We start from the raw sequence: 25,479 nt of genomic DNA on the forward strand, positions 1-25,479 counted from the left end.
TCTGGGAGACTCTTATTTCCAACTGGCTGCCAAAAAGCTGGAAGTAGAGCTATGGCTCAAGTAGTAGAGCAAATAAAGCTAAGGGACAGTGCCCAGGCCCTGAGTTCAAGTCCCAGGACTGGCGCGTGTGCATGCATGCACTCTCACACACAGCCAATGGGACAGCTAGTTCCACTTCCTTGAAAAACAGCTGAGTGAGTACTAGGGCTGCCTGTGGACAGGGCCGAGCAAGCAAAGGCCAAGGTAGAGGCGGAAAAAGGAACAGCTGGGTCTCAGAGCACCCGACCCCTGCTGTCTTCAGTTGAAGGCTCACTTCAAATCTCACTTCCTTTTCTTCGTCGGTGTGGCAAGTGGCTCTCTGTCCACATTCCAAGCATGGTGTCCACCTTCAGCCACAGCCTCCATCACATGGGGTCATACCCCGGTTCTTAAGGGCACTGTCATGCTTGGTGTACCTCCTGAACCTAGCACAAGTACCCAGCACAGTGTAGGCACGGATGTTGTTGGTGAATGGATATGAGGTTAGGTGAGCAGAGCCTAAGTAGGAACCCCAATCCAGGATGCCTGGACCCCAGAGCCGCCGTCTCTGTCTTTACCAAGGTTGCCAGTGACACTCTGACAACTTTAGGTGACACGACTTTTATTGTTGAAGAGGTGGCAGCAGATGGAACATTGCCCTCTTCCCTAGTGGGGACAACATCCCCAAGCATCCCCAGCTCCCGCAGATGCTGCCCAGCCACTCCGGACGGCTCCCGGTGCTCTCGCGGGGGACAGGCCTTTCCCTGGTCTACTGCCTGCCTGAGCTGGGCAGGGCTGAGTGATCTGCGAGGACCTGCCTTTGAGAACCACCACGTCCCCCTGGCTCGGATGGTTCAAAGAACGTGAGGAGACCGAGGCCCGGGCTGGAGTGGAGCAGGTACTCCGGAGGATGGTCTGGGGAAAGGCTCAGGCCTTCAGCTCCCAAGGCCAGCCACACACACTGGAGGCCCTGGGGACAGTGCTTGCTTCCTCTCCTTGTTAATGCTGTTTCAGGAACAAATGAAAATGGAAAGATGGAGAAAGCTGGGAACGAGCCCCCCCCTCCTTCCCCCACTTCTAGCACAGTCTCCAGGTATGAAGAGTGCTGTCCCCCTGATATCTCCTGGGGTTATGCTGGCCTTCATTTTGTCCTGCTTTACAGGCAGGGCCTTCCGTGGATCGCTGTGATTTATCTGCAGGCCAAATGAGGGTTTCCCTTCCCTGAGTATCTCAGAGAGGTCCTGGCCCCCTGACTTGGGGATGCCCCTCCAGTGGACGTCATTAGTCCTTTCCTTGGTCCCTTGAAGCCAGGATCATTTTGCTGGACATTCCAACACTCTTCTCTGAGCCCCCTGGAGTTCTTGGAGTGATTAATGCTAACTCTTAAGACCTTTATAATTTCTTTTGGAGAATCTTTAAAAACACACACACATACATATCTACTTTTCTCGCTTAAATATAAAAAAATAAAATCCATCCCAAGAACTTTGTGGTCACACAAATACAGCGAGCTGGAGTTTACAGTCACCAGCCGCGATACCTCCCACAGAGCCGGGCCGTGGCCCCCTCTGGGAGCAAGGGCGGGAAGTGCAGAACAGAGCAGGGACGGCTCTGAGCTGAGGATGGCCAGCACAGGGAAGCCGGCGCTCCCTCGAAGCCCACTGTCCATTCCAGGGTAACACCGGGGTCCCCTGGCTCGCTGGGTGGGTGTCTGCCGACATCAGAGTCAAAAGAGCAAGAACTCCTGCTGTTCCCTTCCAGACCCTTCCCAGGTATCATCATTTTAGCTTCACCTCCTTCATTCATTTGTGGGTGCCCAGGAACACCCACGGAGCCCAAACTCTTTTATCTCCAGAAGGTTCTCAGCCTGGACTTTCCAGCAGAGCTGACGGTTCTGGTTTCTGGAGAACTGGGGATGGCAGCACTGGCAGAGACAGCAGACAACGGAGGTGGGAATGATGGAAATGCCTGGTGGCCATTGGCTCAGATGTCACAGGAGGCGTGTCCCTTGGGCCAGACTCATCGAAGCAGCCAGTGGCACAGGGTGGCGCTGGTTAAGATTTTTGGAAGCGGACCTCACTCTGAGGAAGAGACCCATAGCCCAGGGTGAAAATGGGCAGGGAACACTGAAGCCCAAAGGAGGTGGGGGAAGGGCACCCCACACACACACATTCAGCTTAGTGATCACATGGCACTGACTTTGGGAGAAGAGGGAAACCCCAGGAAGAAGAGAGGCACCCCTGGCCCCCCCTCAGGCTCTGGACAGGGCTCTCACCTCCATCTTGCTGTAAATCCAGGGAAGGACTTCGGTCACTTTGGTGTAGACACCGGGTTTGTTTTTCTGGCCACAGCCGGTGCCCCAGCTGGTGACCCCTGCTAGATACCAGCGGTTGCTCTGCTCACAGACCAGGGGCCCCCCGCTGTCCCCCTGCAAGGGTCAGCCAGCGTGTCAGCCAGGGGGGGCAGTGGGCAAGGACAGAAAGGGGTGGAGCCCGAACCCTCCGGCCTTCCCCCATGCCCAGGTCCCAGCCGCAAGCAGCCTCACCTGGCAGGAGTCCCGGCCCCCACGGAGGTCCCCGGCGCACATCATCCTCGGGGTGAGGTAGCTGTCGTAGACCAAGTAGTCATTGCATTTCTTGAAGTCAATGAGGTTCACCTGCACCTCCCTGAGGACGGGGGATGTCTTCTCTTCAGAGCAGTGAGCACGGGGGAGAGAGGGGGCAGCCAGTGAGACTCTGGGGAGCTTCATGACCTTTAGCCCAAAGGGACAGCTCCCCAGGGAGGAAAGAGCATCATGGCTGGACCCAACCCAAGGGAGGCTCTCTGTGACAGGATGCTGAGGAGCTGCACACCAGATCCAGCAGGCTGACAACACAGACACGCACACGGTGTTTGTCTATTGCAAAGCACCATGGGAGGCCTTAGGAAATCAGGTGTCCTCAAGGGGGCGGATCTTGCTGATTTCCTTACAGGTGGGGACACTTAGAAGTGAGGAAGTGACCCTCCCACAGCCACGGGGCTAGTCGGTGATGGAGGAGAGGTCAGATGGGTCATCAGCCCAGCACATGGAGCCAGGGAGAAGTGGCCCCGATTCATGAGCTGTCCTGTGGCTCACAGCTAGGCCATGGTGCCCTCCTGCTCGACACAGGGCAACTTGGGCCCCTGCCACCACACAAGGACCTTCGTGACTGGGATGAAGTAAAGCAGAATAAGACCACCGCATCCTTCCATTGTAGCATAGACAACACAAAGTTCCTGGGCAGCTACAAAAATAGCAAACACGCTGAGCATCATGGCTCATGCCTGTAATCCTAGCTACCCAGGAGGCTGAGATCCCAGGATTGCGGTTCAAAGCCAGCCCTGAGATTCTCATCTCTAAGTTAGCCAGCAAAAAGCTGGACGTAGAGCCATGGCTCCAGTGGTAGAGAGCCAGCCTTGAGCACAAAAAGTTCAGGCCTTCCCTGACAGAGACACCCATAGCTCTCTATGGTATGTGTTCCCCCTCATTGCCACAAGCAGCGAATCTAACCTACTCAGCCACAGAGGTTTCCTGGTGGTCTGTCTAGAGAAAGGCACACTCAGGCCCCAGAATATCTACAGCCAGACTCATCCAGACAGGCCCTCAGCGCTATACTCAGACACGTGACCACCACAAGCACATGCACAGACACACACGGCCTAGCACCCTGTCCTCACCATCGGTCTCCTTGGTCTTGCCGAAGCCTGTGATCCAGCAAGTCTCGTTGAGACTGAAGGTCTGTCCGTGCATGGGGAGGCAGGCAGGATGGATGTGAGCTGCAATGAGACCGCAAGGCATCAGCAAAAGGAATAAGGCTGGAGAGGCTGGGGTATGGGGCAGGAGCATGGATGAATAAAAGGCCACAGGCAGTGGCTCATGCCTGTAATCCCAGCTCTTTGGGAGCTGGAGTTGGAGGGGATTGTGGAGGGGATTGAAGCCAGCCCAGGCAAAATGTTATTGAGACTCTTATCTCAGTCAATCATTAATGGGCATTAGTGGTACAGGATATAATTTCTATTACAATTTCCATGATAATATCATTAATTCCATTATTTGTTCATCTTTTCTATTAGTAGTATTCCATGATATTATTTCTACCTAGTTCAATAGAACTATTCCCCATGTTTTCATGGGGAAAAGCAGATTTGTCAGCGAGTGTTCAGAAGTCTTCTCAGAAACTACTGTGACTTCTAGGTGTTCAGCCTGCCAACCAAGTTTAAGAAACATCTGCCCTGGTGTGTAAAAGCCAAGGACTCAGGGCACTTGGTCTGACCACAGATCTATATAAATCTTTAGCTATGATTCTTGGACTAATGGCCTGTGTCTGGACCAGGGGCTAAACAGAGCCTGCTGTGGGACCGCCACAGTCAGAAACGCAATATTCTAATAGCTTTCTTTTGGCTTGAGAAACTTAACCTGTTTTAGAATTCTAAACCATAGTGAAGGGACAGAGGTGGGTGAGAGGTAAGATCCATATGGGGAGCTGGATGGAGTCTAGGGTTTTTTTTTCACCAGCTTGGGAAAGACCATTCTGGTCTTGAAGACCGAGTTCATATTCAGGCTTCAGTGGTGATGCCTCACAGTGGCCCCACGGATTGGTCTAGACATACAGGCAGGGCTGTGGTGGGTGAGGTTTAGCAGGCAGGGCTCGGGCCAGTGCTGGTCCCCTGAGCTCTGCACAGGGCTCCTCCTCCTCACCTCACTCTGATGAGCTGACGGCTCTGACTCACGAGAGACGCCACCTCCTTGATGCATGTCATGTGCCAGCAAACACCAGCTCAGGCTCTGAGCACGGGAATGGCTGGATTACTCATAGCACTGGCTGAGGCTTCTAGAAACACTCCAAAGCAGCTAAGCAAGACAACCCTGCCCCGTTGTTCAGGGCCCTTCCGGAGCTCCCTTTTCCAATCTTTATTCCTCTAACCTGACAGGACTAACTGGGGTGCCCCATCTATACCCCCACAGCCCCTCTACTCCCCAGTACCCCATCATTAGCCTTTTCTGGTTATCTTGGTATATGTTACCCATTGGGTTCAATTTGCCATTTGCCACTGGAGAGCCAACTGTGCAGGAGACATAGAGTATTTGGTAAGTGAACAAATGCACGCATGCATGCATGAATGCATGGTGTCCTTTGTCCACAGAGATTAAGAACTTTTTTTTTTCTTTTGATCAGTGGTGGGGCTTGAACTCAGGGCCTGAGCACTATCCCTAAGCTCTTTTGCTCAAGGCTAGTGCTCTACCACTTTGAGTCACAGCTCCACTTCTGGTTTTTGAGTGGTTAATTGGAGATAAGAGTCTCATTGGGGACTTTTCTGCCCAGGCTGGCTTCTAACTGTGATCCTCAGATCTCAGCTTCCGGAGTAGCTAGGATGACAGGCGTGAGCCTCTGGCACCCAGCTGGTGATGAAGAACTTCTGTGGCATTTACATGGTGTAGGCTCATTTGATCCTGCAATCCAACTTCAGTGGCAGTGAGCTGTCTGAGTGTGAACACGGCTCACATTCTCCAAGACAGGGTAGACAGTTTGTCATCCCAGGGCAAAGGAGGAGCACATTCATTTGCGCGCCAGTCAGATGGACCCAGATCTAATCCTGGAGCTGCCACCTGTCACTCACAGCCTCAGGTAATTACCTCTCTCTAAAGTGCCACTTCCTCAGACGTCATGGGAAGCTAATAATAGGAACTGCGCTGGGGGACTGGCTGGGAAACGTACACACAATCACACATGCCCACCGCTGTGCCTAGCTTCTGGAAAGTTTGGTTTCTATTGGTGACACAAACCAATCTATTTCTATTGATTAGGACCAGTCTCCCAGCCCTGGTTCTGTGGCCGATTTGCAGTGTGAGATGTGCAAATGTGAACAAAACAAAAGGAAGCACTTATTTTTCTCCTCGCCAGGCCTCAGTTTCCCCAACTGTACCATAACAAAGTTTTGTTTTGTCTTGTTTCTTTAATGATTTCTACAAGCCTTTGACTTCTGCTAGGCTGAGGCAGTGGGGACCCACGGCGCGTCCGTGGCCGAGGGAGCTGCCGAGTTCCAGGTTGCTGGGGAGGAAGGGACAGGAGCAGACTCACTCACTCACCCGACAGGGTCAGGGGTTTGGAGAGCCGCACGAGGGCGATGTCATAGTCATCCTGCTCGTCCGTGTAGTTGCCATTGATGATGATCTGGGAGATGGAGGCAGCCTCGGGCAGCTGGCGGAGGTTTCTGGTGCCTGCGTACACCTTCCAGCCCTCCATAATCCTCTCGCGGGTCCTGCGACGGGCGCAAGGCATCACAGTCCAGTTAGGCATCAGGCAGAATGGTAGCACATGTAGCAGCAGGGCCTGCTCAGAGGCTGGAGCACGGACACACTGGCCTCTAGAGGGAGCCCTCGAGCTTGTGCACTGAGAAGCGAGCCCTTCTTACTGCTCTGCCCCCTCCCCTCCCCTCCTCCCCCAGTGTTCTGAGCAGGCTGTTGTACATCTAATAATGATAAAGGGGAAGGGATGAATGCCATCATGCCATCACTGTGGCTGAAGGCTCATGACTTTGGGAGCCAGTGCTCCTGAGGTCTGGGCAAGGCTGGCTGGGGAGGGTCAGAAGCTGCGTGCAATGCCCTCAGTTCCTGGGAAGGTACCCCCCATTCTCAGGCTCCCCTGCTGCCCAGTCCTGTTGCCAGAAGCAGCACCAACAATGCCTGCAGCTCTTTCCTTTCTCTTGTTTCTTGGTGATGCTAGAGTTTGAACCCAGGGAGGGCTTCATGCTTGCTAGGCAGGTGCTCTATCACTGAACCATGTCTCCAGCCCTCATTTTTGAATATGTTTATGTGCCAGTCCTGGGGCTTGAACTCTGGGCCTAGACACCGTGCTTGAGTTTTTGTGCTCAAAGCTAGCACTCTATCACTTGGGCTACAGCTCCACTTTGGGCTCTGTGCTGGTTAATTGGATGTAAGAGTCTCACAGACTTTCCTACCTGGGCTAGCTCTGAACCATGATGTTCAGATTTCAACCTAGTCAGTTGGTAGGATAACAGGCATGTGCCACTGGCACCCGGCTTGCACTGGTTATTTTTGAGATAGAATCTTGCTTTTTTTTTTTTTTTTTCTTGGCTTGGGCCTGCACCTAGACTGTGATCCACCTATTTTATACTTCCTACCTAGCTGGGATGGCAGGAGTTCACCACCATACCCAGCTTTTTCTGTTGAGATCTCATGCATCTGCTCTCTAGGAGCAGGGCCTAAAGACCCTTTTCCTGCCTGATACACTCTTTCTAGGGGCTATCAGTGGTATTTTTCTCATCCTTGAACCTAATACAGAACAAATGCCCACAGCTCACACTCTAGTGTGCTCCAAGCAGCGTATACTATGCAGGTCTCAGGGACCAGGCTCAGATCAAAGTCCTCCACCAAGGAGGACGCTCCCGGATCCCCACAGCATTGCCTCCCGGGCTCTCAGGCACTTACACAAAGAAGCAGTGGGCAGCGGTGAGCACCCACTGGGCGTCGATGAGCGTGCCCCCGCAGATGTGGGTGGTCCCAAAGTGCAGACTGACTTGCCAAGGCCATTTGCTCTCTGAGGCCAGCGCCCCGCCCACGATCCGCCCTGTCATGGCTCTTAAGCCACAGTCTAGGGGAAGTAGAGAAAACAAACGGTAAACTCTGCTTCTTTCAGAGCCTCTGTCACCCTCCCTGGGTCCAGGGCAGGCTGGGGCAGTCCTGACCTGTAGGCCACCCATCCCTTCATTCATCTATCCATCCACACACACACCCATCCATCCACCCATATATCCAACCATCCATCCATCCATCCATCCATCCATCCATCCATCCATCCATCCATCCATGAGTTACCTCTTTGCTCACTATGGTATGGCTGTTTCCTGCCTGAGTAGAAATACTACTTGTACAGGTTATTGGGACCATCTAGTAGGAAGTTTGGTCCCAATCAGCTTCCTTCCTTCTTCCTTCCCTCCCTCCTTCCCTTCCTCTGATTTGGCAAACACTCACTCAGTACCCACTATTTTGGCACTATATCTAGGGCTGCCACTGGGCTAAGAAAGACAGACAGCTTCAATCCCTGAAGTGAACAGTACTGTGCAAAGAGTTGGTGTCCACCAGGCAGAAGAGAAATGTTATCCTGGACCAGCCAGTATCTCTCTCTCTCTCCCTCACATGGGCCCATGAGGCCCATCATCTCCCTCCAAAGGCCTCCACCCTTGGTTCCCACAATCCAAGAAGAGCATCTTACGGGAGCACTGGAGAGAGACGTACCGCTGGGAAGGGCATTCAGACCTGCAGGAAGAGATGCAGAGGTGAGCAAAGGTCACAGCACTTTCTAGATCCCATCCCATACCTTGGAAACGACCCTAAGTATGAGAAGTAGAGCATCTGACCTTCTCTCTCCCAGCTGACAATCTTCCTTATCATAATTTGCTCCGAGCCAATCGTCTCCACCCCTATCCCTTCCTCCCCCAGGGGCCTTCTTCAGGTGTATCACACGCATTGCCCAGACCCATGTTCTTTCCACCTAGGACTTATGGTCGCCATGACTTTGTACTAATGGCATGACCTAGCGGTTCTCTGACATAGCTCCTGCATCCCTGGGAGTCTGTTTTCCGCTCTCCCCTCCGTAAGTACACAACACTTGCTGGAGTAGTATCCCCTGACCTCCCTCAGGGGGCCAAGATAAAGATGCCAGGAGCCGAGGAGGCCACTGATGGCAGGATGTGAATAGGACTGTGTCTAAGATGCCCTGAACATTTGTGAGGCACTCCTGGACCCCAGGAAGGCAGGGACGGGGATCCCCCTGACTCAAAGCCCCTCCCAGTCTCCTCCCTCTTCTCCCTTCCCAGCTCACACACAGGAGCGGTACCTGCGCAGGCTTTCCTGGATGGTGGAGTTGTATTCAGAGACGGAGAAACTTCTGGAAAAGTCTCCAAGGGCCACTTCAGTTGTCCGGTAAGCACTATAAGAAGGAGATAAGAGTGAACTCACTGCGGATGGGGCACCCCAACTCTTTCAGCTAGAGGAAGAGCACCCCAGCCCTCAGACAGAAGCTAGAGAGCAGTGATCAGCATGGTGGTGCTCTCCTGGCGGTCAAGGCTCAGGACGGCTTGACCCCACGCACCACGTGCTAGCCCAGGAGCTCCCCAGGGTGGTCCTGGATCGGCAGAATCAACATCCTCAGCTAGAAATGCACACTTCGGGGGCCTGCCCCACACCTGCTGCATTGGAGGCTCTGGGGAGGCACCGGGAGCTCACGGCTTTTGTTTTAGGGGTTTTGGGTGGGACTAGGGTTTGAACTTTGAGCCTCATGCTTGTATGTCACACTTGCACTGGTTATTTTTCATCTAGGGTCATGTGCATGTGTGCGTGCCAGTCCTGAACTCAGGGCCTAGGCACTGTCCCTAAACTCTTTTTTTTTTTTCTTTTCACAAGGCTAGCATTCTACCTTAAGCCACAGCTCCACTTCTGGTTTTTTGCTGGTTAATAGGCAATAAGAGTCTCGCGGACATTCCAGACTGCCCTTGAACCTCGCTTCTCAGATCTCAGCCTCCTGAGTAGCTAGGATTACAGCGTGAGCCACTGATGCCCAGCCCAGGTTTTTTCATTGTTGTTGCTAGTTGTTATTGTTGTTTTGTCAGTTGTGGGGCTTGGACCACTGGGCCTGGGCGCTGTCCCTGAGCTCTTCAGCTCAAAGCAAGCGCTCTACCACTTGAGCCATAGTGCTACTTCCAGTTTTCTGGTGGTTAATTGGAGATACAAGTCTCACAGCCTTTCCTCCCGGGGCTGGCTTTGAACCTCGATCCTCAGATCTCAGCCTCCTGAGTAGCTAGGATTACAGGCGTGAGCCACCAGCACCTGGCTTGTAGTTGCTGTTTTTGAATGTCATCTTGCTGCCATGTGGCTGCACCGCCCCTGCGGTTTCCTCTGCGGTGCCAGACCCTCGCGGTTACCTCTCAAACCCCAGCTGCTGGCAGGTCTTCTTGGAGTCAGAGTCGTTCCAGCTGCTGCTACACACAGGCAGCCACTCGTGGGAGGTGGCGGAGTAGACTTTAAGCAGAGACCTGTCCCAGTCAAACCTCACTGTGGGCAGAGAAGGGGAAAGCAGACCCTCAGCACCAGGAAGCGTCAGTCTCTTGGGGGAATGAGCTGGAGGGGGAGGGGCCTCCCGGAAGTTCCTGTCCTGAGTTTGTAGATGAGGCACGGGAGGGGTCCTCAAGGGTGAAAGCTAGAGGCCCAGATGCTTAATGAAGTCAGTGTCAAGACAAGGGTGGAGGGTGGGAAGATCTATCTGGCAGGACCCAGGAGAGGGGCAAGCACCATTAGAACTAGTTTACTCAGTCACTTGCTATCACGAACAAGTACACGTGTGAACAGAAGTTAGGTGGACAGGATATATGTGCACACACGGATATATGTGTGTGTACACCCACAGGTACACACACACACACACACACACACACACACACACACACGCTACACGGACCATGCATGCACAAACCAGTAGGGGCCAAAGATCCAAACAATCTTTGTGCTTTTCTAGGACTTTGGAGGTGACCGGCGGTATGCAGTGGGGGTGTGGATCACAGGGGCTCTGAACACCCCCTCCCTGTCGATAGCCAGAGCTTCCTGCTCTTCTCAGTCTGATACTGACATCTTCAGGCTTTGAGAGCCCCCCCCCCAATCTTATCCAATTGACTTGATCTTAAAATTAGGAAACTGAAGCCCAGAGGAGGTAAGCAACTTGTCCAAAGTCCCCCGGTGTCAAACCTAAGTCGACTGTAACTAGAACCCAGACCTGAGTTTCTGTCCGTCGCTCTGGCTTGAGCTGTCACATGGTCAGCAATACAGTTTGCAGTCGGTTAGAGCAGGGACACGCGCACGCGCGCGCACGCACACACACACACACACACACACACACACACGTGCACATACAACCTCCCATTTGCCCAGCCCCCTTACCACAGCCCAGCTCGTCACTCTTCAGCTTGCAGTCTACCACTCCGTCGCAGCGGACGGTGTGCTTGGGGCAGCTCTCCACCGGCTCCTTGTACTTGATTCCTGTGTGGCCCCTCCAGAAGTAGACTGGAAGAGAAGAGGCGCACGGTAATCATCTCCAGCCCTAGAGAGACAGGATGCTCAGCAGCCCAAGGCCCTGGGGGTTCTGAGGCACCGACCTGCAATCCCTCTTGGACTCTGGGGCTCCCGTCCCCCATCTGTGTGGAGAGAAAAGCTGCTCAGGAATGCTCCAGAATGTTCCAGAAAGCTCTGGCAAGCAGGGCAACCCCAGGCAGACTCAAGCAGCCAGCCACCAGAAGAGGGAGACAGAGCGACAGAGACAGAGGCGGGGACTCGTTTGGGCTGCTCCTGTTAGGTGTCTGGCCTCCTCCAAAGCCACCATCCTTCCTGCCTCCACAGCTCCTGGGTGTGCTTTCTCTTCATTCTTCCCTAAAGCAGGGGCATCCCCTGTGCTCAGTCCCCACCCCAGCACTTGTCTGCAACTTTAAATGTCTTCTCCCTCAACAAGCAGCGCTAGGTGGCTGAATCCCACATGGCGGAGAACGCAACTTGGCAAACCTTACGTGACCATCAGCCTCCTGACTTCTCCGTCTCTTTCCCCCACCCACTGTCACCCCTCGTGCCTGGAGACAGCCGGCCTCAGACACCCCAACACCGGAGCCCTAACTACTCAGCCTCCTCTTGTCTTGGGGTGCCTCCATGGAGGGCCTGCTCCCTCTGGGTCCTGATTCAAGTCCCTCTTTGTGGCACGGTCTAGCCCTCCTTCTCTCCTCCTCCTCCTCTTCTCTGCCCAGGCCCTGGACTCTCGGGACTGAGTCACCGTGACGTCTTGTGGGGAGAGGATTGATGGGGAGCCATCATGTCAGGCTCCAGCCCTGAGGCCGCTGTGACCTGCACAAATCACACCGCCTCTCCGTCCTGAAGGAGACCCGGGGAATGCTAGGAAATGTTACAAAACCACGCCAGGAGCCTTAACTCCATTTGGCGGGCCCGCCTCGGGTGCTATTCCCACTGCTTTCATGGAATGGGGGGCCGTGCCAGGGAGGAGGGAAGATGCAGGGTGGGCACCCCAACAGGAAGTGGCCTGCGGTTGATGCTCTTCAAGGTCTGGAGGCCTTTATGTGAATCACGGCAGTGACTGGTTAGCAGATGGGGAAACTGAGGCTTAGAATGTTAATGGACATTAATTAACTGCTGAAGGCACACAGCTGGGGAGAGACAGAGGCATGCATGGCGCTAAGCGATGCTCTACCACACAGCCCTCCTCCCCACAGTCCTACCACTGCTCCACCCTGCCCCTCTACCCCTCCACCCCTCCGCCCCTCCACCCGGCCTCTTACACAATCCTTACTCCTTGGCCTGGCGCTCAAAGCTCTCTGCCACATGGCCTGGCCTTACCAAGTCAAACAGATGGTCCCAGGTCCCCCAAATGTGTATTTTCCCCTGGAAAAGTGGGTCCCTCCCATTTCCTCCATGCCAGCCTCTCTCTCCTGGCCCCCCCCTCCCCATATTTCTGGTTGCTGTCTATCTGTCTATCTGCTCTGATGCCCTGTCTGGGTCACAATTGTCTCTTGGCCTCCACACCCTGGCCGGTATAGGTGTCTCCTCTTCTTCATAGCCACCCTCAAACACATTTGGCTTGAGTTGTTTCCAGCACTGTCACCGTTGACTATCATGGGGAAGCTTGCTTTCTAATTAGTGTGTGTGCACGTGCGTGTGTGCATGCATGCATGTGTGCTAGTCCTGGAGTTTGAACGCTGGGCCTCGGCTCTTCCCCTCAGCTTCTGCTCAGGCTATAGCTCTACTACTTGAGCCACAGCATCACTTCTGGCTTTTTCTAAGCAGTTTGTTGGAGATAAGAGGCTTTGAACCGCGATCCTCAGATCTCAGCCTCTCTTGAGTAGCTAGAATTACAGGTATGAACCACTGGCGCTGGGAAACCTGCTTTCTTCTTGCTTGTTTGCTTTTCCTCCCCGTCCCTGCTCCTTCCCTTCCTCCCTCCATTCCTCTCCCTGGTACTGGAGTTTAAACTCAGGGTCTCACATTTGCTAGGCAAGTGCTCTACCACTTCAGCCATCCTCCATCTCTCTTTTGAGTTATTTATTTATTTATTTTTATTTTGTCCGTCATAGGGCTTGAACTCTGGGCCTGGGCGCTGTCCCTCAGCTCTTCAGCTCAAGGCGAGTGCTTTACCATTTGAGCCACAGCACCACTTCTGGTTTTCTCGTGGTTTATTGGAGATAAGAGTCTCACAGTCTTTCCTGCCTGGGCTGACTTTGAACCGCAGTCCTCAGATCTCAGCCTCCTGAGTAGCTAGGATGACAGGTGTGAGCCACTGGTGCCCGGCGATAGTTATTTTTTGTACCGAGTAATGTGGGTTTTGCCTTGGCCAGAGATCCTCTAACCTGTGCCTCCTGCGTAGCTGGAATCACAGACCCGTACCATCACCCTCAGTTTGTTGATTGAGACGGGGGTCTCACTTCTTTGCCTGGGCTGAGCTGAAACTATGATCCCCCCAAATCTCGGTCTCCTAAATAGCTGGGATTACAAGCATGCGGCTCTGTGCTCAGTCATCATTTGTTTGTGTTCACAGTCAGACTGTTTTAGAGTGCGACTGTGTGCCAGGCATGAGTCATCATTGCCCTTAGTCCTCCTAGCCCAGGGAAGTTGGGATGAGATGTTAGGGTGAGCTGAATGCGCGTGCTCCCTCAGCCCCGGTGGGGTGCACATAGCAGCACAGGTGGACCCGAGCCAGGCTCCCCGAGTGTCCCGCCCCCAACCCAGCCACCTCAGAGGGGCCATCTGCCACCGTGTCCCAGGATGGGTGCGGTCCCCGGTGGGCGAGCGTGGGGTCCCCGTCCCTGCGGCGTGCTCCCATGCCCGGGCCCATTCTAACCAGCACCATCCAGGCCCATCCTGCCCCGTCCGCTCCACTCACAGAGAAGGATGAGCGAGACCACCAGGGCGATGAGGAGAAGGATGCACGCGATGAGGGGCAGCTGCTTCCGGGTCTCCTTCCAGGAGAACTTGGGCAGGCCGGGACCTAGGGGCAGGATGGCAGGGGAAGGGAGGCTGTCGGGACGGGGTCCGGCATGGGATAGAGGAGGGAGGGAGAAGGGACACCCCCTTCCCGGCCTCCCCCTCACCTGAGCTCTCCCTGGTGGCCGGCGCTGGCCTGGCAGGACTTGCTCGGACCGGGACAGCCCCCAGCGCCGTGGCTCTAACCAGGTACACCCTGCTTGGAGATGTCGCGCATGTTGACCGGGGAGATGATGACGACCCAACCGACGAGGACCTGGAAGGGAACGCTTGAGCTGGGGACGCGTAGGCTGGGGTCGCCCGGGCCGGCGACGCCTGGGCTGGAACTGTCCTTGCTGGAGATGATGTCCTTGCTGGAGAAGCATTCTGCAAACAAGAGCAAAGGGCATCCCTCAGACTGCTCCCTGCAGGCCCTGGGCAGCAGGTGCAAAGGCCCTGGGGCAGGTGACTGGGAGGGAGACAAGGAGGATGAAGAAGACTGTGGCCAAGAATAGAATGCAAGTTCCAAGGGCCTGCCCCCCTCCAGCATCCCTTCCACAGACCTACAGAAGAACTCGGGGTGCCAGCTGAGGCTACGTGTGTTGAGGGAGAGACAAGAGAAGGGGCTGCAGAGCTGGGTGCTGGAAAGCAGGAAATCCATCCCCAACAGGGAAGACCCTCCCACCTCCTCCCCTCCAGACCCACATTTTTCCTTTTACGTAGATAAGACTGTCAGACACTAGCTGGATACAGTGATGCACACCTGCGGTCCCAGCACTTAGGAGGCAGAGGCAGGAGGATTGTGAATTTGAGGCCAGCCTGGGTGACACAGACCTCACCTCAAATCAGAAATTTTAAAAATGAGATTATAAAGCATTGCGCTGTTCAACTGTGTGAAAAGCACTGTTAAAGAAAAGCGCTAGCTAGGTTCTAGTGCCTCATGCCTGTAATGCAAGTGACTCAGAAGGCTGAGATCTGAGGGTCACAGTTCAAAGCCAGCCTGGGTAGAAAAGTTCATGAGACTCTTCTCTCCAATTAACTAGCAAAAAGCCAGAAGTGGAGCTGCGGCTTAAGGGTAGAGTGTCAGCCTTGAGCAAAAAAGCTAAAGGACAGCACCCAGACCCTGAGTTCGAGTCCCAGTATCACCTTCTCCACAAAACAGAAAAACCTCATTCTCAATATAACTAGAATTCTTACAGACATGCATGTGTGAACACATGTACACACATGCATGCACAAACACTGTAACCCATTAGAGAAACCGAAGGTAAGGTGCAGAACAGCACAGGTGGACCGGGCATGATTCAACATGATTGGGTAAGCTCCTTCCACTTGCTCTGCTGTGGGCGGATTTATTAATTTATTAATTTATTACTCTGTTGATTTATACGAATAGAGGATCAACATGCTCGAGGTGCTTCGTGGGTCATTACTCAATCATCTTAACCACCCTGTCAGGTAGGAACTACCATTTAATCCCTGTTTTGAACAGGGGGAAACAGGCAGAGAGATGAAGCAGAGAGTTGAGTTTTCAGCGCTTAAAAGGAGCACTCAGGATCAGAGCCCAAAGTCAGGTTTGGAGGCCCCTGAGGAGCACTGCGGGAAAGAAGAAGTCAAAGAACGAGTGTGGGAGAGGGCATGGGGTGCGAGGGGTGTTCCGGGTTCATGGAAAGTGCTGGAGCATTCTCAACGTGCTGCCCCATCACACCAAGCACCTGCCACCTCCCTCTTGCCCCTCAAAGAGGTCTCTCGGGGCCAGGCACAGTGGCTCACGTCAATAGTCCTAGCTTCTCAGGAAGCTGAGATTTGGGGATCGTGGTTTGAAGCCAGCAGGGGCAGGAAAGTCTATGAGACTTTTATCTCCAAGTGATCAGCAAGAAGTTAGAAATAGAGCTGTGGCTCAAGTGGTAGAGTGCTAGCCTTGAGTGAAAAAGCCAAGGAAGAGTGTGAAGTGTTGAATTCAAGCTCTAGTACCAGCACAGAGAGAGAGAGAGAGAGAGAGAGAGAGAGAGAGAAAGAGAGAGAGAGAGAGAGAGAGAGAGAGAGAGAGAGAGAGAGAGAGAGAGAGAGAGAGCCCTAGATCAGGAACCCACTTGACTCGACTTAATAGCTACATCTAACCTTGTTTTAAAGTCTGCCGAAGAGATGCCGGGCGCTGGTGGCTCACGCCTGTAATCCTAGCTACTCAGGAGGCTGAGATCTGAGGATCGCGGTTCAAAGCCAGCCCGGGCAGGAGAGACCGTGAGACTCCTATCTCCAATAAACCACCAGAAAACCGGAAGTGGCGCTGTAGCTCAAGTGGTAGAGCGCTCGCCTTGAGCTGAAGAGCTGAGGGACAGCGCCCAGGCCCAGAGTTCAAGCCCCACGACCGACAAAAAAAAAAAAAAAAAAAATAAAGTCTGCCGAAGAGGATGGCTGTCTGGGGGTGGCAGGAACAGTGGAGGCAGAGAGGAAAGTCCAGCCGGGCCCAGGCAGCCAGGGCTGGGCTGCACAAGGGGGACAGAGGGCCTGGAACCCATTTCCACCCCTCACCAGCCACCGCCTGGGACCGGGAGGAGCACCAGCACTTAGCAGATCAGGTCAAGGCCCACAGCAGAACACGGACCCTGGGGGGCTGGTGGGGTTCACCTCCGAAGTTCAGTGATTGAGTCCTCATTTTTCTGGGGGATGAATGCAAGGGACAATCTCGAAATCCTGATCAGCTCCCCAGGAGCTCTGATGCTTAGGCAGGTGGAAAAGGGGCGGGGGAGGCAGATGTCAGGGTATTCAGGGGTTCGAGGAGCTGCTTCTGGGCTGACACAACTGGTCTGGGGCTATGGTCACCCTCCCTGGTTCCTGTCTAGAGACTAGATTCCCATGAACCGAGGATAGGCTAGACTTTGGCAGCAGGGTTGTGGTTGGGGGCTGAGATGATAAAATATTGCTCTTGTTCAAATGTGTAAAAAGTACTGTTAAAGAAAAGCCCTAGATCTGGGAGTATGGCTTCATGGTAGAGTGCTTACCTAGCATGCATGAAGTCCTGGGTTCGATTCCTCAGTACCACATAAACAGAAAAGGCTGGAAGCAGAGTTGTAGTTCAAGAGGTAGAGCACTAGACTTGAACAAAAGAAGCTCAGGGACAGTACCCAGGCCCTGAATTCAAGCCCCAGGACTGGAAAAAAAAAAAAAAAAAGAAAGAAAGAAAGAAAAAAGAAAAGCCCTAGCTAGTGGCTCATACCTGTAATCCAAGTGGCTCAGAAGGCTGAGATCTGAGGATCATAGTTCAAAGCCACCTTTTATATGTGTGCCAGTCTTGGGGCTTAAACTTGGGGTCTGGATGCTGTCCCTGAGCTTTTAGATTTTTTTTCAAGATAAGCACTCTACCATAGCTATTTTGATGATTAATTAGAGATATGAGTCCTTATAGATTTTTTTCTGCCTGAGCTGGCTTCAAACCTAGATCCTCAGATCTCAGTCTCCAGAGTAGCCAGGATTACAGGTGTGAGCTACTGGCATCCGGCTGCATCTTTGTTTTCTAAGAGTGCTATGAACCAAACCCAAAGCTTTGTGCATTCGAGGCAAGTGTCTGACCACAGAACTACATTCCATCCAATCTGGACACTGGGGATGGAGCCCAGGGCCTTGCACATCTAGGCAAGTGCATGCTCTTCCTCTACTCAGCCATGCCTGGGGCTGAGCAGGCATTTGGTGACAGTTGTGTCTCTAGAGTCAAGCAGACTTGGTCCTAATCCTGACCTATCATTTAGTACACTTAGCAGCAGTGTGACCTTGGGCCAGCTACTTAACCCCCATGAGAAGCCTGCACCTTCATCTATAAAACAAGACAGAAACTGGGTATGGTGGCTCATGCCTGTAATCCCAGGTACTAAGGAGACAGAAGTTGGGAGGACTGAGGTTGGAAGCCAGCAGACTGGGGGGAGGGGTGGTAGGTGGGGAGGGAGGGTGCTTAGTAAGGCCTCATCTCAACAAACAATCTGGGCATGGAGGTATACACCTATGTGTGATCCCAGGGACATAGTAGGCATTAGCAGGAAAGTTGTGGTCCTAGATTGGCCCAGAGCCTATCCCCCCAAAAATAACTAAAACAAATGCTGGAAGTGTGGCTCAAGTGGTAGAGCTCCTGAGTAGCAAGCACGAGGCCCTGAGTTCAAACCCCAGTACCTTTGAAGAAAAAGAAAGAAGGAGGATGAGGAAGTGGAGGAGAAGGAAGAAGAAGAGGAGGAGGGGAGGAAGAAGGGGAGGAGACGGAACAGGATGGAAAAGGGGGGGGGGGCTGGATAAAGGGCAGACTAAGGACCTTCCATTAGAGGGAGAAGCCCATTGAGTGGCGTCCAGGGGGCCCTTCCCACCAGTGGCAGCCTAAGTCTTGCCTGTGCCAGGCACCTGCCTGGAATTCACATTAAATCTGCCCTGACTTGGACAATTCCTACCATTCATTATAATAAAACAAACGTGACTCACACAAACCAGAACTTTCTTTCTGTGTGTGTGTCTCAGCACTCAGAGCTCTGAGCTCTTTTTTATTTCTTCCCTCAAGGCTGGCACTCTACCACTTGAGCCACAGCTCTACTGCTGGCATTTTGATGGTTCATTGGAGATAAGAATCTCACCAACTTTTTGGCACAGGCTGGCTTCGAACCACAGCCCTCAGATGGAGCTCAGCCTCCTGAGAAGCTAGGATTCCAGGCATGAGCCTCAAGCGCCAGTGAATGAATGCCCATGTCTATGGCCGCCTGCAGTCCTCACCCCACTCTGAGGCTGGTCCTTCTAGAAGTCTGCTTTTATAGATAAAGAACTGGGTCACCTCACCACAGGCCCGGGACCCCACTGTGCCCACTTGTGTCTGGGGTTGTGGGAGGCGGCCTCCATGGAAACCCAGGGCTTTGTTGGGCTGAGCGCTCCACTGGGAGCTGGGGTGGAGCTGGGGCGTTCTCTGGGGATCTTGGGGTCTGGTGGGCTTTTGGGGTGTGCATCATGTTGGGTGGTGTGACCTGCCAGGAGGGGTCAGAGCCCAGGGACCTGGTGTGTGTGTGGGGCAGTGACAGCAGAATCCGGCTGCATGGCACTGGTGAGTGGCTTCACCTCTCTGCATCTCTGCTTCCTGACCTTGAGCCCAGCTCGCCACCCACCCTGCTTCACAGCTTCCGGGGCACAGGTTCCACAGGCAAAGTGCCTACAGCCAGAGAGGACGCCCGGAACGCCGTCCCGGGTTCTGTTTGTCTCCTTAAGCATGCCTGGCTTACCACAGAAAGATCTATTTGAATACCACTACATCCGTGCCTACGAATACAGCCCCTTCTCTTTCTTTCTATCTTCCTTTCCTTTCTCTTTTTCTTTCTGCCTGCCTGCCTTTTCCTTCCTTCCTTCCTTCTTTCCTTCCTTCCTTCTTTCCTTCTTTCCCTCCTTCCTTTCTCTTGTGCAAATATAGGGGCTTGAATTCAAAGCCTAGACATTGTCCCTTAGCTTTTCCTCAAGGCTGGCACCTGACCACTTGAGCCACAGCTCCATTTGTGGCTTTTTTTTTCTTTTTGTCATGGACTTTCCTGCCCAGGCTGACTTCAAACCTTGATCCTCAGCTCTCATCCTCCTGAGTAGCTAGGATGACAGCTCCAGAGCCTGTTTCTTTTCCTTCCTTCCTTCCTTCCTTCCTTCCTTCCTTCCTTCCTTCCTTCCTTCCTTCCTTCTTTCCTTCCTTTCTCTTTCTTTTTCTTTCTTTCTTTCTTTCTTTCTCTCTCTCTTTTCTTTCTCTCTCTCTTTTTTCTCTCTCTTTTCTTTTGTTCTTTCTTTCTTTCTTTCTTTCTTTCTTTCTTTCTTTCTTTTTTTCTTTCTTTTGTTGGTCATGGGGCTTGAACTCTGGGCCTGGGCACTGTCCTTCAGGTCTTCAGATTAAGGCTAGTGCTCTACCACTTGAGCCGTAGTGCCACTTCCCGTTTTCTGTGGTTTATTGGAGATCAGAGTCTCGTGGACTCTCCTGCCCGGGCTGGCTTTGAATCGAGATCCTCAGATCTCAGCCTGGTGTCTGGCTACAGCCTGTTTCTAAATGTGTACATTGGGGCTAATTTCACCCCCTTCCCCACATAGATGGGGCAGTTATAAGAAACAGTCTGGTCTTTACATTGTGCATCAAGCTGGAGTCAAGCTAACAGCCCACCGGGTCCAATTGGGACCCAGTTCAAACTCATACACTGTTTGAATCCCCACCAAGTGCCCAGGTCTCTCAGCCTAAACTGCAGCCCTGGGTCCTGTCCCTGCCACCTCCAAGGTGCTGGGCCTGAGGGGAGAGGGCCCAGGGGGGTCAGGGGTTGTGGGAGGGGAGATGTGGAGGGAAATGAGCAACAAGGTGGTGGGTACAGAGAGAGGGCGGGGAAGGGAAGACAAGAATGACAGCTGCAGCAAGGGAAGATCAGCCCCCAAGGCAGAGGAAAGCAGCCTGAACGAGGCCCTCAGCTCTAACCCAATCCCATCTACAGGGACCATCTCAATGGGAGATCCCTCAGCCAGCCTTCTTCAGGCAGTCATGACAAACACCCCACCCTGCTGGAAGTTCTTCCTGATGTCTAGCCTGCTACAGCTCTAACTCATTTCCTTTGTTCAGTCCTTGGAAAGGAGCTGCTGAGATTCCATCCTGCCACCTGCAGGCTCCACCTCACCCACAGTTCGGATGCTTTGAGCAGGTGCGGGGTGAGGAAGAGAGGGGCCTCCTTGGCAGAGCCCAGCTCCGAACCTGGCCTTTGCTGCTGAGTACAGGACCCAGAAAGAGAACTCAGCTGCCCAAGTTCCTGTACCCTGACCTCTTTGTAGCCTGCCTGCAGACCTGAGGATGAGCAGAGGCCTGGGTCATGGCCTGTCAATCATTCCTGTCCAACCCTGCCTCTTCTCCCCACCTACTCTGGGGTGATCCCTGGGGCTATCAGGTGGAGGGGTGGTGGCAGGGTTGGGAGGCTTTACCATGCTGGGACACAGGCCAGTGCCTCAGACGGGGCCTCTGCAGCTGGGGAGGGCTCCAGTTTAAAGCAGGCAAACCCCCCAGAGACTCTGGGCTGGCCTGGATGTAGCTGGGCAGGGCCCTAGGTGCAGGGGTCCTAGGAAGGGAGCCGAGACGCCCAGGCCCTGGCTCCCAGGTTCCTTCTGGCAAGGCCTATCTTTCCATGTTCCCTGGGCAACGGACGCCTGGGACATCTAACGTGATCCAAGCAGAGTTGCTCCGACCCTCAGCAGATCGGAGATTCAGCAGACCCCAGGACCCTTGCTGTCTGTACCACTGTCTTCTGGAGTGTGTCCTGCAGTAACTATATACCAGGGACCAAAAAAGGCCATTCTCCAGACCCTGGGCAGTAGCCTGAAGTGAGACACATGTATAGCTCGGGCTCCCTCGGAGCTCCAGGCAGATTGCAACAAGGAGCGGACACAAAGCTCTCCAGCCAGCTCTAACGACGGCCCAGCAGTCTGCGCAGCGAGGAGACATTCCCTAGCCCTTCATCAGCGGGCACTTCCATGGTACCGTCCTTTCCTAAAGCCACTACTGGGGGCCCCAAAACAGGTCACAGGCTGAGCTGGACGCACTCCAAAGCCCCTGGAATCCAAGCCCCTTGTCTTACTGAGAAGGCAGCAACAACTACGATTTGCTCAAGGCCACATGGCCGGGAAGGGCGGGGAGGGGGGTGGGGGGTGGAGCGTGGTCAGTGGAGGACTCCAAGCCTGGTCGTCCCTGTTGCCCATCCTTGGGCAGATTCACATCACCCTGTGCTCCCACTACCAGCCACTCCCCGCCCTCCAAGGTGGAGCACCCTTCCTCAGACTGAGGCCCCAGGACACCCCTCCTCCCCAGAAACCCTTGTCTGCCCAAGAGGCAAGGCTGGCAGGCCTATGGCTGCAGGCAGCAAGGCCAGCATTCTAGACCAGACAGAACGGGCTGGGAAGGTGGCTCAGTGGTAGAGCGCTTGCCTAGCATGCATGAAGCCCTGGGTTCGATTCCTTGGTACCTCATAAACAGAAAAGGCTGGAAGTGGTGCTGTGGCTCAAGTGGTAGAGACCTAGCCTTGAGCACAGAGAGGCTCAAGGACAGTGCCCAGGCCCTGAGTTCAAGCTCCACAACCGGCAAAACGAAAAAAAAAAAAACCAGACAGAAGGTACCTACCAAAGTCCTAGGGACATCAGAACATCAGACATTCTCTGGCAGGGCTCTGAGGGCTTCCTTCCCTGAGGAGCTGAAAACTGGGGTGAGGAGCCCCAAATCTATCCTAGGCTACACTAGACTGGATAGGGCTGGAGTACATTCTAGTTCTTCTTCTCTGTCCTTCCAAGAATATAGGTAGATAGACGCTCAGCGCTGCCCCGCGCATGCGCAGACTAAGTACAGAGAGGCTTCCCTCCCCTCTCCCCGCATCAGCCTGCTCATGACCAAGCTCGGCCTACGGAGCCAGTGCTAGGAAACATCCAGTACTTCCGGCTTGGAAGGCCCAGGGGCCTTGCTTCCGCTTCCAGCCTGCTGTGTGAACGGTGGGCAGCCCCAACCCTCTCTGGCTGTACTGAATCCAGGGGTGGGGGGACCAGCTGCTTTCCTGGGGGTGTCACGAAGCATTGGGGTCCCGGGAGACGCCGCCAAGTCCTGCAGAGGGGGCTACGATTGGGCTCTGCGGTCTTTGTCTCATCGGATAGAGAAGATCTGGAAGATCTGCTTCTCAGTGCTACTATAGCCTCTTGGTGAGGAGGGCCCCTTGGGTGAGCAATCAAGTTCCTTCCCGTTGTGGATGCCTCCTGCAGGTGAAGGAGCCTGAGAGGCAGAGCCCTGTGAGATCAGAGTACAGTACTCAGCGCCGTGGCTCACGCCTATAATCCTAGCTACTCAGGAGGCTGAGATCTGTAGATCTCAGTTCAAAGCCAACCCCTGAGCAAGAAAGCCTGGGAGACTCTTATCTCCAATTAACCAGCAAAAAGCCAAAAGTGGAACTGTGGTTCAAGTGGTAGAGCTCCAGCCTTGAATATAAAAAGCTAAGGGAGAACAGGTGGCTTTGAGTTCACGTCCCAGCCTGGCACCAAAACCAAAACCAAAACCTTCTGTATTTATTCAATACTCCATTCTTCCATTCATCAAAGGCTTTACTATGTACCCATTATGGCCAAGGCCTCGGTTTCTCCCTGTGTCTATCTCTGCTTCCCCTGTGTGCCCTGGGCCTGCTGCACATGGGGCCTTCCTGGCTGTCTTGGTTATGGGGACCCAGCCTCTGCTAGGTGCTGTTTAGGCCTCGGTTTAGCAGACAAACGAGGTTCCCTGTGGTAGCTTCCCTCTTGCCTCCTGTACCAGCACCCAGCACACCTGGCCAAGCACAATCCACAATCCACCCCCATTGTTGAGATCCCAGGAGGAAGCTGTTTGGCCAAAACAAGACACTTAGGTCAGGGACCATTGCGATGCCTGGAGTCCAGGACACAACACTCCTACGCATTTCAGCTCACATCCACCAGCCTCAGAGGACAACACAGGAGAAGGCCGCCCAGCACCAATGACAGCATGAAATGGGGGCGGGGGCTGAAGTAGGGAGGTGCAAGCCCCTGGGACAGACATCTGGGTCTGAGGGGCTCTGGGATGGCAAGGAGAAGCTCAGTCTACTGGTCTACCATCTTGGAAGCCTGCCCAGGCCTCCAGGGCAGAGGATCCCCAATGTGAGCCTGGATGGACCTGCGTGTCACTAACCCAGAATATCCGGGGTTTGTATGGATGTAGAACCAGCTCTGCTTCAAGAATTCCCCGTAGAAGGAAATCTGTTCCGCAGAGGATTTATCAAAGCGCCTACTTGCTTTATTAGTCTTTAATAAGCCTTGTACTTCCCTAAGCATTAAAAAATGTGATCCAGCTTGAAGCCAGTGGCTCACACCTGTAATCCTAGCTATTCTGGAGGCTGAGATCTGAAGATCAAAGTCAGCTTGGACAGACAAATCCAAGATACTCTTACCAGCCTCATAGCACCAACTTCCTCTACTTAATCAATTCACCGTATCTCCAATTGAATCAAGTTAATATATGGATTGCAGACAAGATTCGGGGACCCCACTGGAGACCTCTGTGTGCCCTACCCCACTTTCTTGGGACTTTGCGTAGAACAAGGGGGCAAACTAAAGAACTTTAAACAATGAAATTACACAATTCTTTCATTCCACAGTAAGTTCAGACCACCTCCCTTCCACCATGAAGGTGGGGTTTGCCCTGGCTTGGAGACTTCATTCATTCATTGATGAGTTAATTAGAAGACATCAGGTGGGTCCCTGACTGATGAGTGGAGCTTCCTGGGTGGACATGATCCTTGTCACCCCGCCCTGGGAACAGGCTTTACTGTTCCCTTCCAACGGGAGCGTGCCACCCTTGAGAAAGCTCAGCCCTTCTCTTTGGGTCTAGGGATCGTCATTAAGTTTAGGCTCCCAGCAAGCTACCAAGGAGGATGTCCCATGGCTGTGTCTGAGGCTCACCTTCCCCACGCTCCTGACAACTCCACTCTGCCCCCTGCACTGTCCTTTCTGCTCATCAGAGACTCCCATGAGCCTTAGGGGCCTCAAGCCAAATGACCTTGGTGAGGCAAAGACATGTGCTCAGGCGACCAGCTCAGAGAGAAGGAGAGGCAGCCTGGGAGGAAAATTCAAGAGCAAAGCTGGGTACCAGGGCTCACGCCTACCATCCTAGCGACAGAGGCTGAGATCTGAGGATGGCAGCTCAAAGCTAGCCCAGGCAGGAAAGTCGGGGAGACTCTTATTTCCATGTAACCACCAAAAAGCTGGAGGTGGAACTGTGGCTCATGTCGTAGAAGGCTAGTCTTGAGCTAAAAATGCTCAGGGTCAGAGTCCAGGTCCTCCTGAGTTCAAGTCTCAGAACCAACACACACACACACACACACACACACACACACACACACACACACACACACATAAAGGTGGTTGAGGGTAAGGGGGGAACACCTTGAAATTCACACAGAAAATCACGTATTACTGGGAAGGCTTAGGAAACTAGGGGGCTGGACAAGGTGACCATGAAGATCAGTTAGAATGTTCTGGTTCTCAAACTGGCCAAACTTAGGCTAGCTTTGAAACTCGATTGAATTCAATGTGATTCTCATACAGTAGAGACGATCACTTGGCAGCATGGCTGGCTGGCTAGTGTTCAAGAGACACAAAGCAAGATTCAGCACTCAGCCTTGGGGTGCTTACTGACTAGACCCCAAATTTCACCCACTTCCCCTCCCAGGGGCTCCCTCCAGAGAAATCTGAATCCCAAATAACTTCCAGCCGGGCAAAGTTCCCCCCAGTGAAGGTACAGAGGTGGCGCGGGCCCCACCTGTCCCCGGCCCACCCCTGCTTCTGAGCTCAGCGGACAGAGACCCACAGGCACTCACCCGGCCACGGTCCCTGTCCATGGTCTGTTAGAGATG

General features: G+C 53.5%; 1 protein-coding gene across 1 annotated transcript; it reads right to left on the minus strand.

Annotated features, from left to right (window-relative positions):
* Positions 1-1,137: 1,137 nt before the first annotated feature.
* Tmprss13 (transmembrane serine protease 13) lies at positions 1,138-25,479 on the minus strand. Its single transcript, XM_070038116.1, has 13 exons — positions 25,444-25,479; positions 14,191-14,449; positions 13,983-14,087; positions 10,988-11,110; positions 9,979-10,108; positions 8,895-8,987; positions 8,271-8,314; positions 7,487-7,649; positions 6,125-6,297; positions 3,715-3,813; positions 2,564-2,706; positions 2,294-2,446; positions 1,138-2,099 (listed from the first exon to the last, which is right to left on the minus strand). The coding sequence occupies exons 1-13, from the start codon at positions 25,462-25,464 to the stop codon at positions 2,073-2,075; spliced, it is 1,533 nt and encodes a 510-aa protein (XP_069894217.1). The 5' UTR covers positions 25,465-25,479; the 3' UTR covers positions 1,138-2,072.

The sequence above is a fragment of the Dipodomys merriami genome, unplaced genomic scaffold (assembly GCF_024711535.1).
Source record: "Dipodomys merriami isolate MVZ:Mamm:240054 unplaced genomic scaffold, mDipMer1.0.p SCAF_29, whole genome shotgun sequence".
Lineage (NCBI taxonomy): Eukaryota > Metazoa > Chordata > Mammalia > Rodentia > Heteromyidae > Dipodomys > Dipodomys merriami.

What these genes read in the sequence shown, in the direction of transcription:
- Tmprss13 (XM_070038116.1), bottom strand. Translation starts at nt 25,464, where the DNA reads ATGGACAGGGACCGTGGCCGG. An exon ending in CGTCTCTCTCCAGTGCTCCC is followed by an intron (nt 7,650 to 8,270) that starts GTAAGATGCTCT and finishes TACTTCCCCTAG; the next exon opens with ACTGTGGCTTAAGAGCCATG. An exon ending in GCTGCCCACTGCTTCTTTGT is followed by an intron (nt 6,298 to 7,486) that starts GTAAGTGCCTGA and finishes CGCCCGTCGCAG; the next exon opens with GACCCGCGAGAGGATTATGG.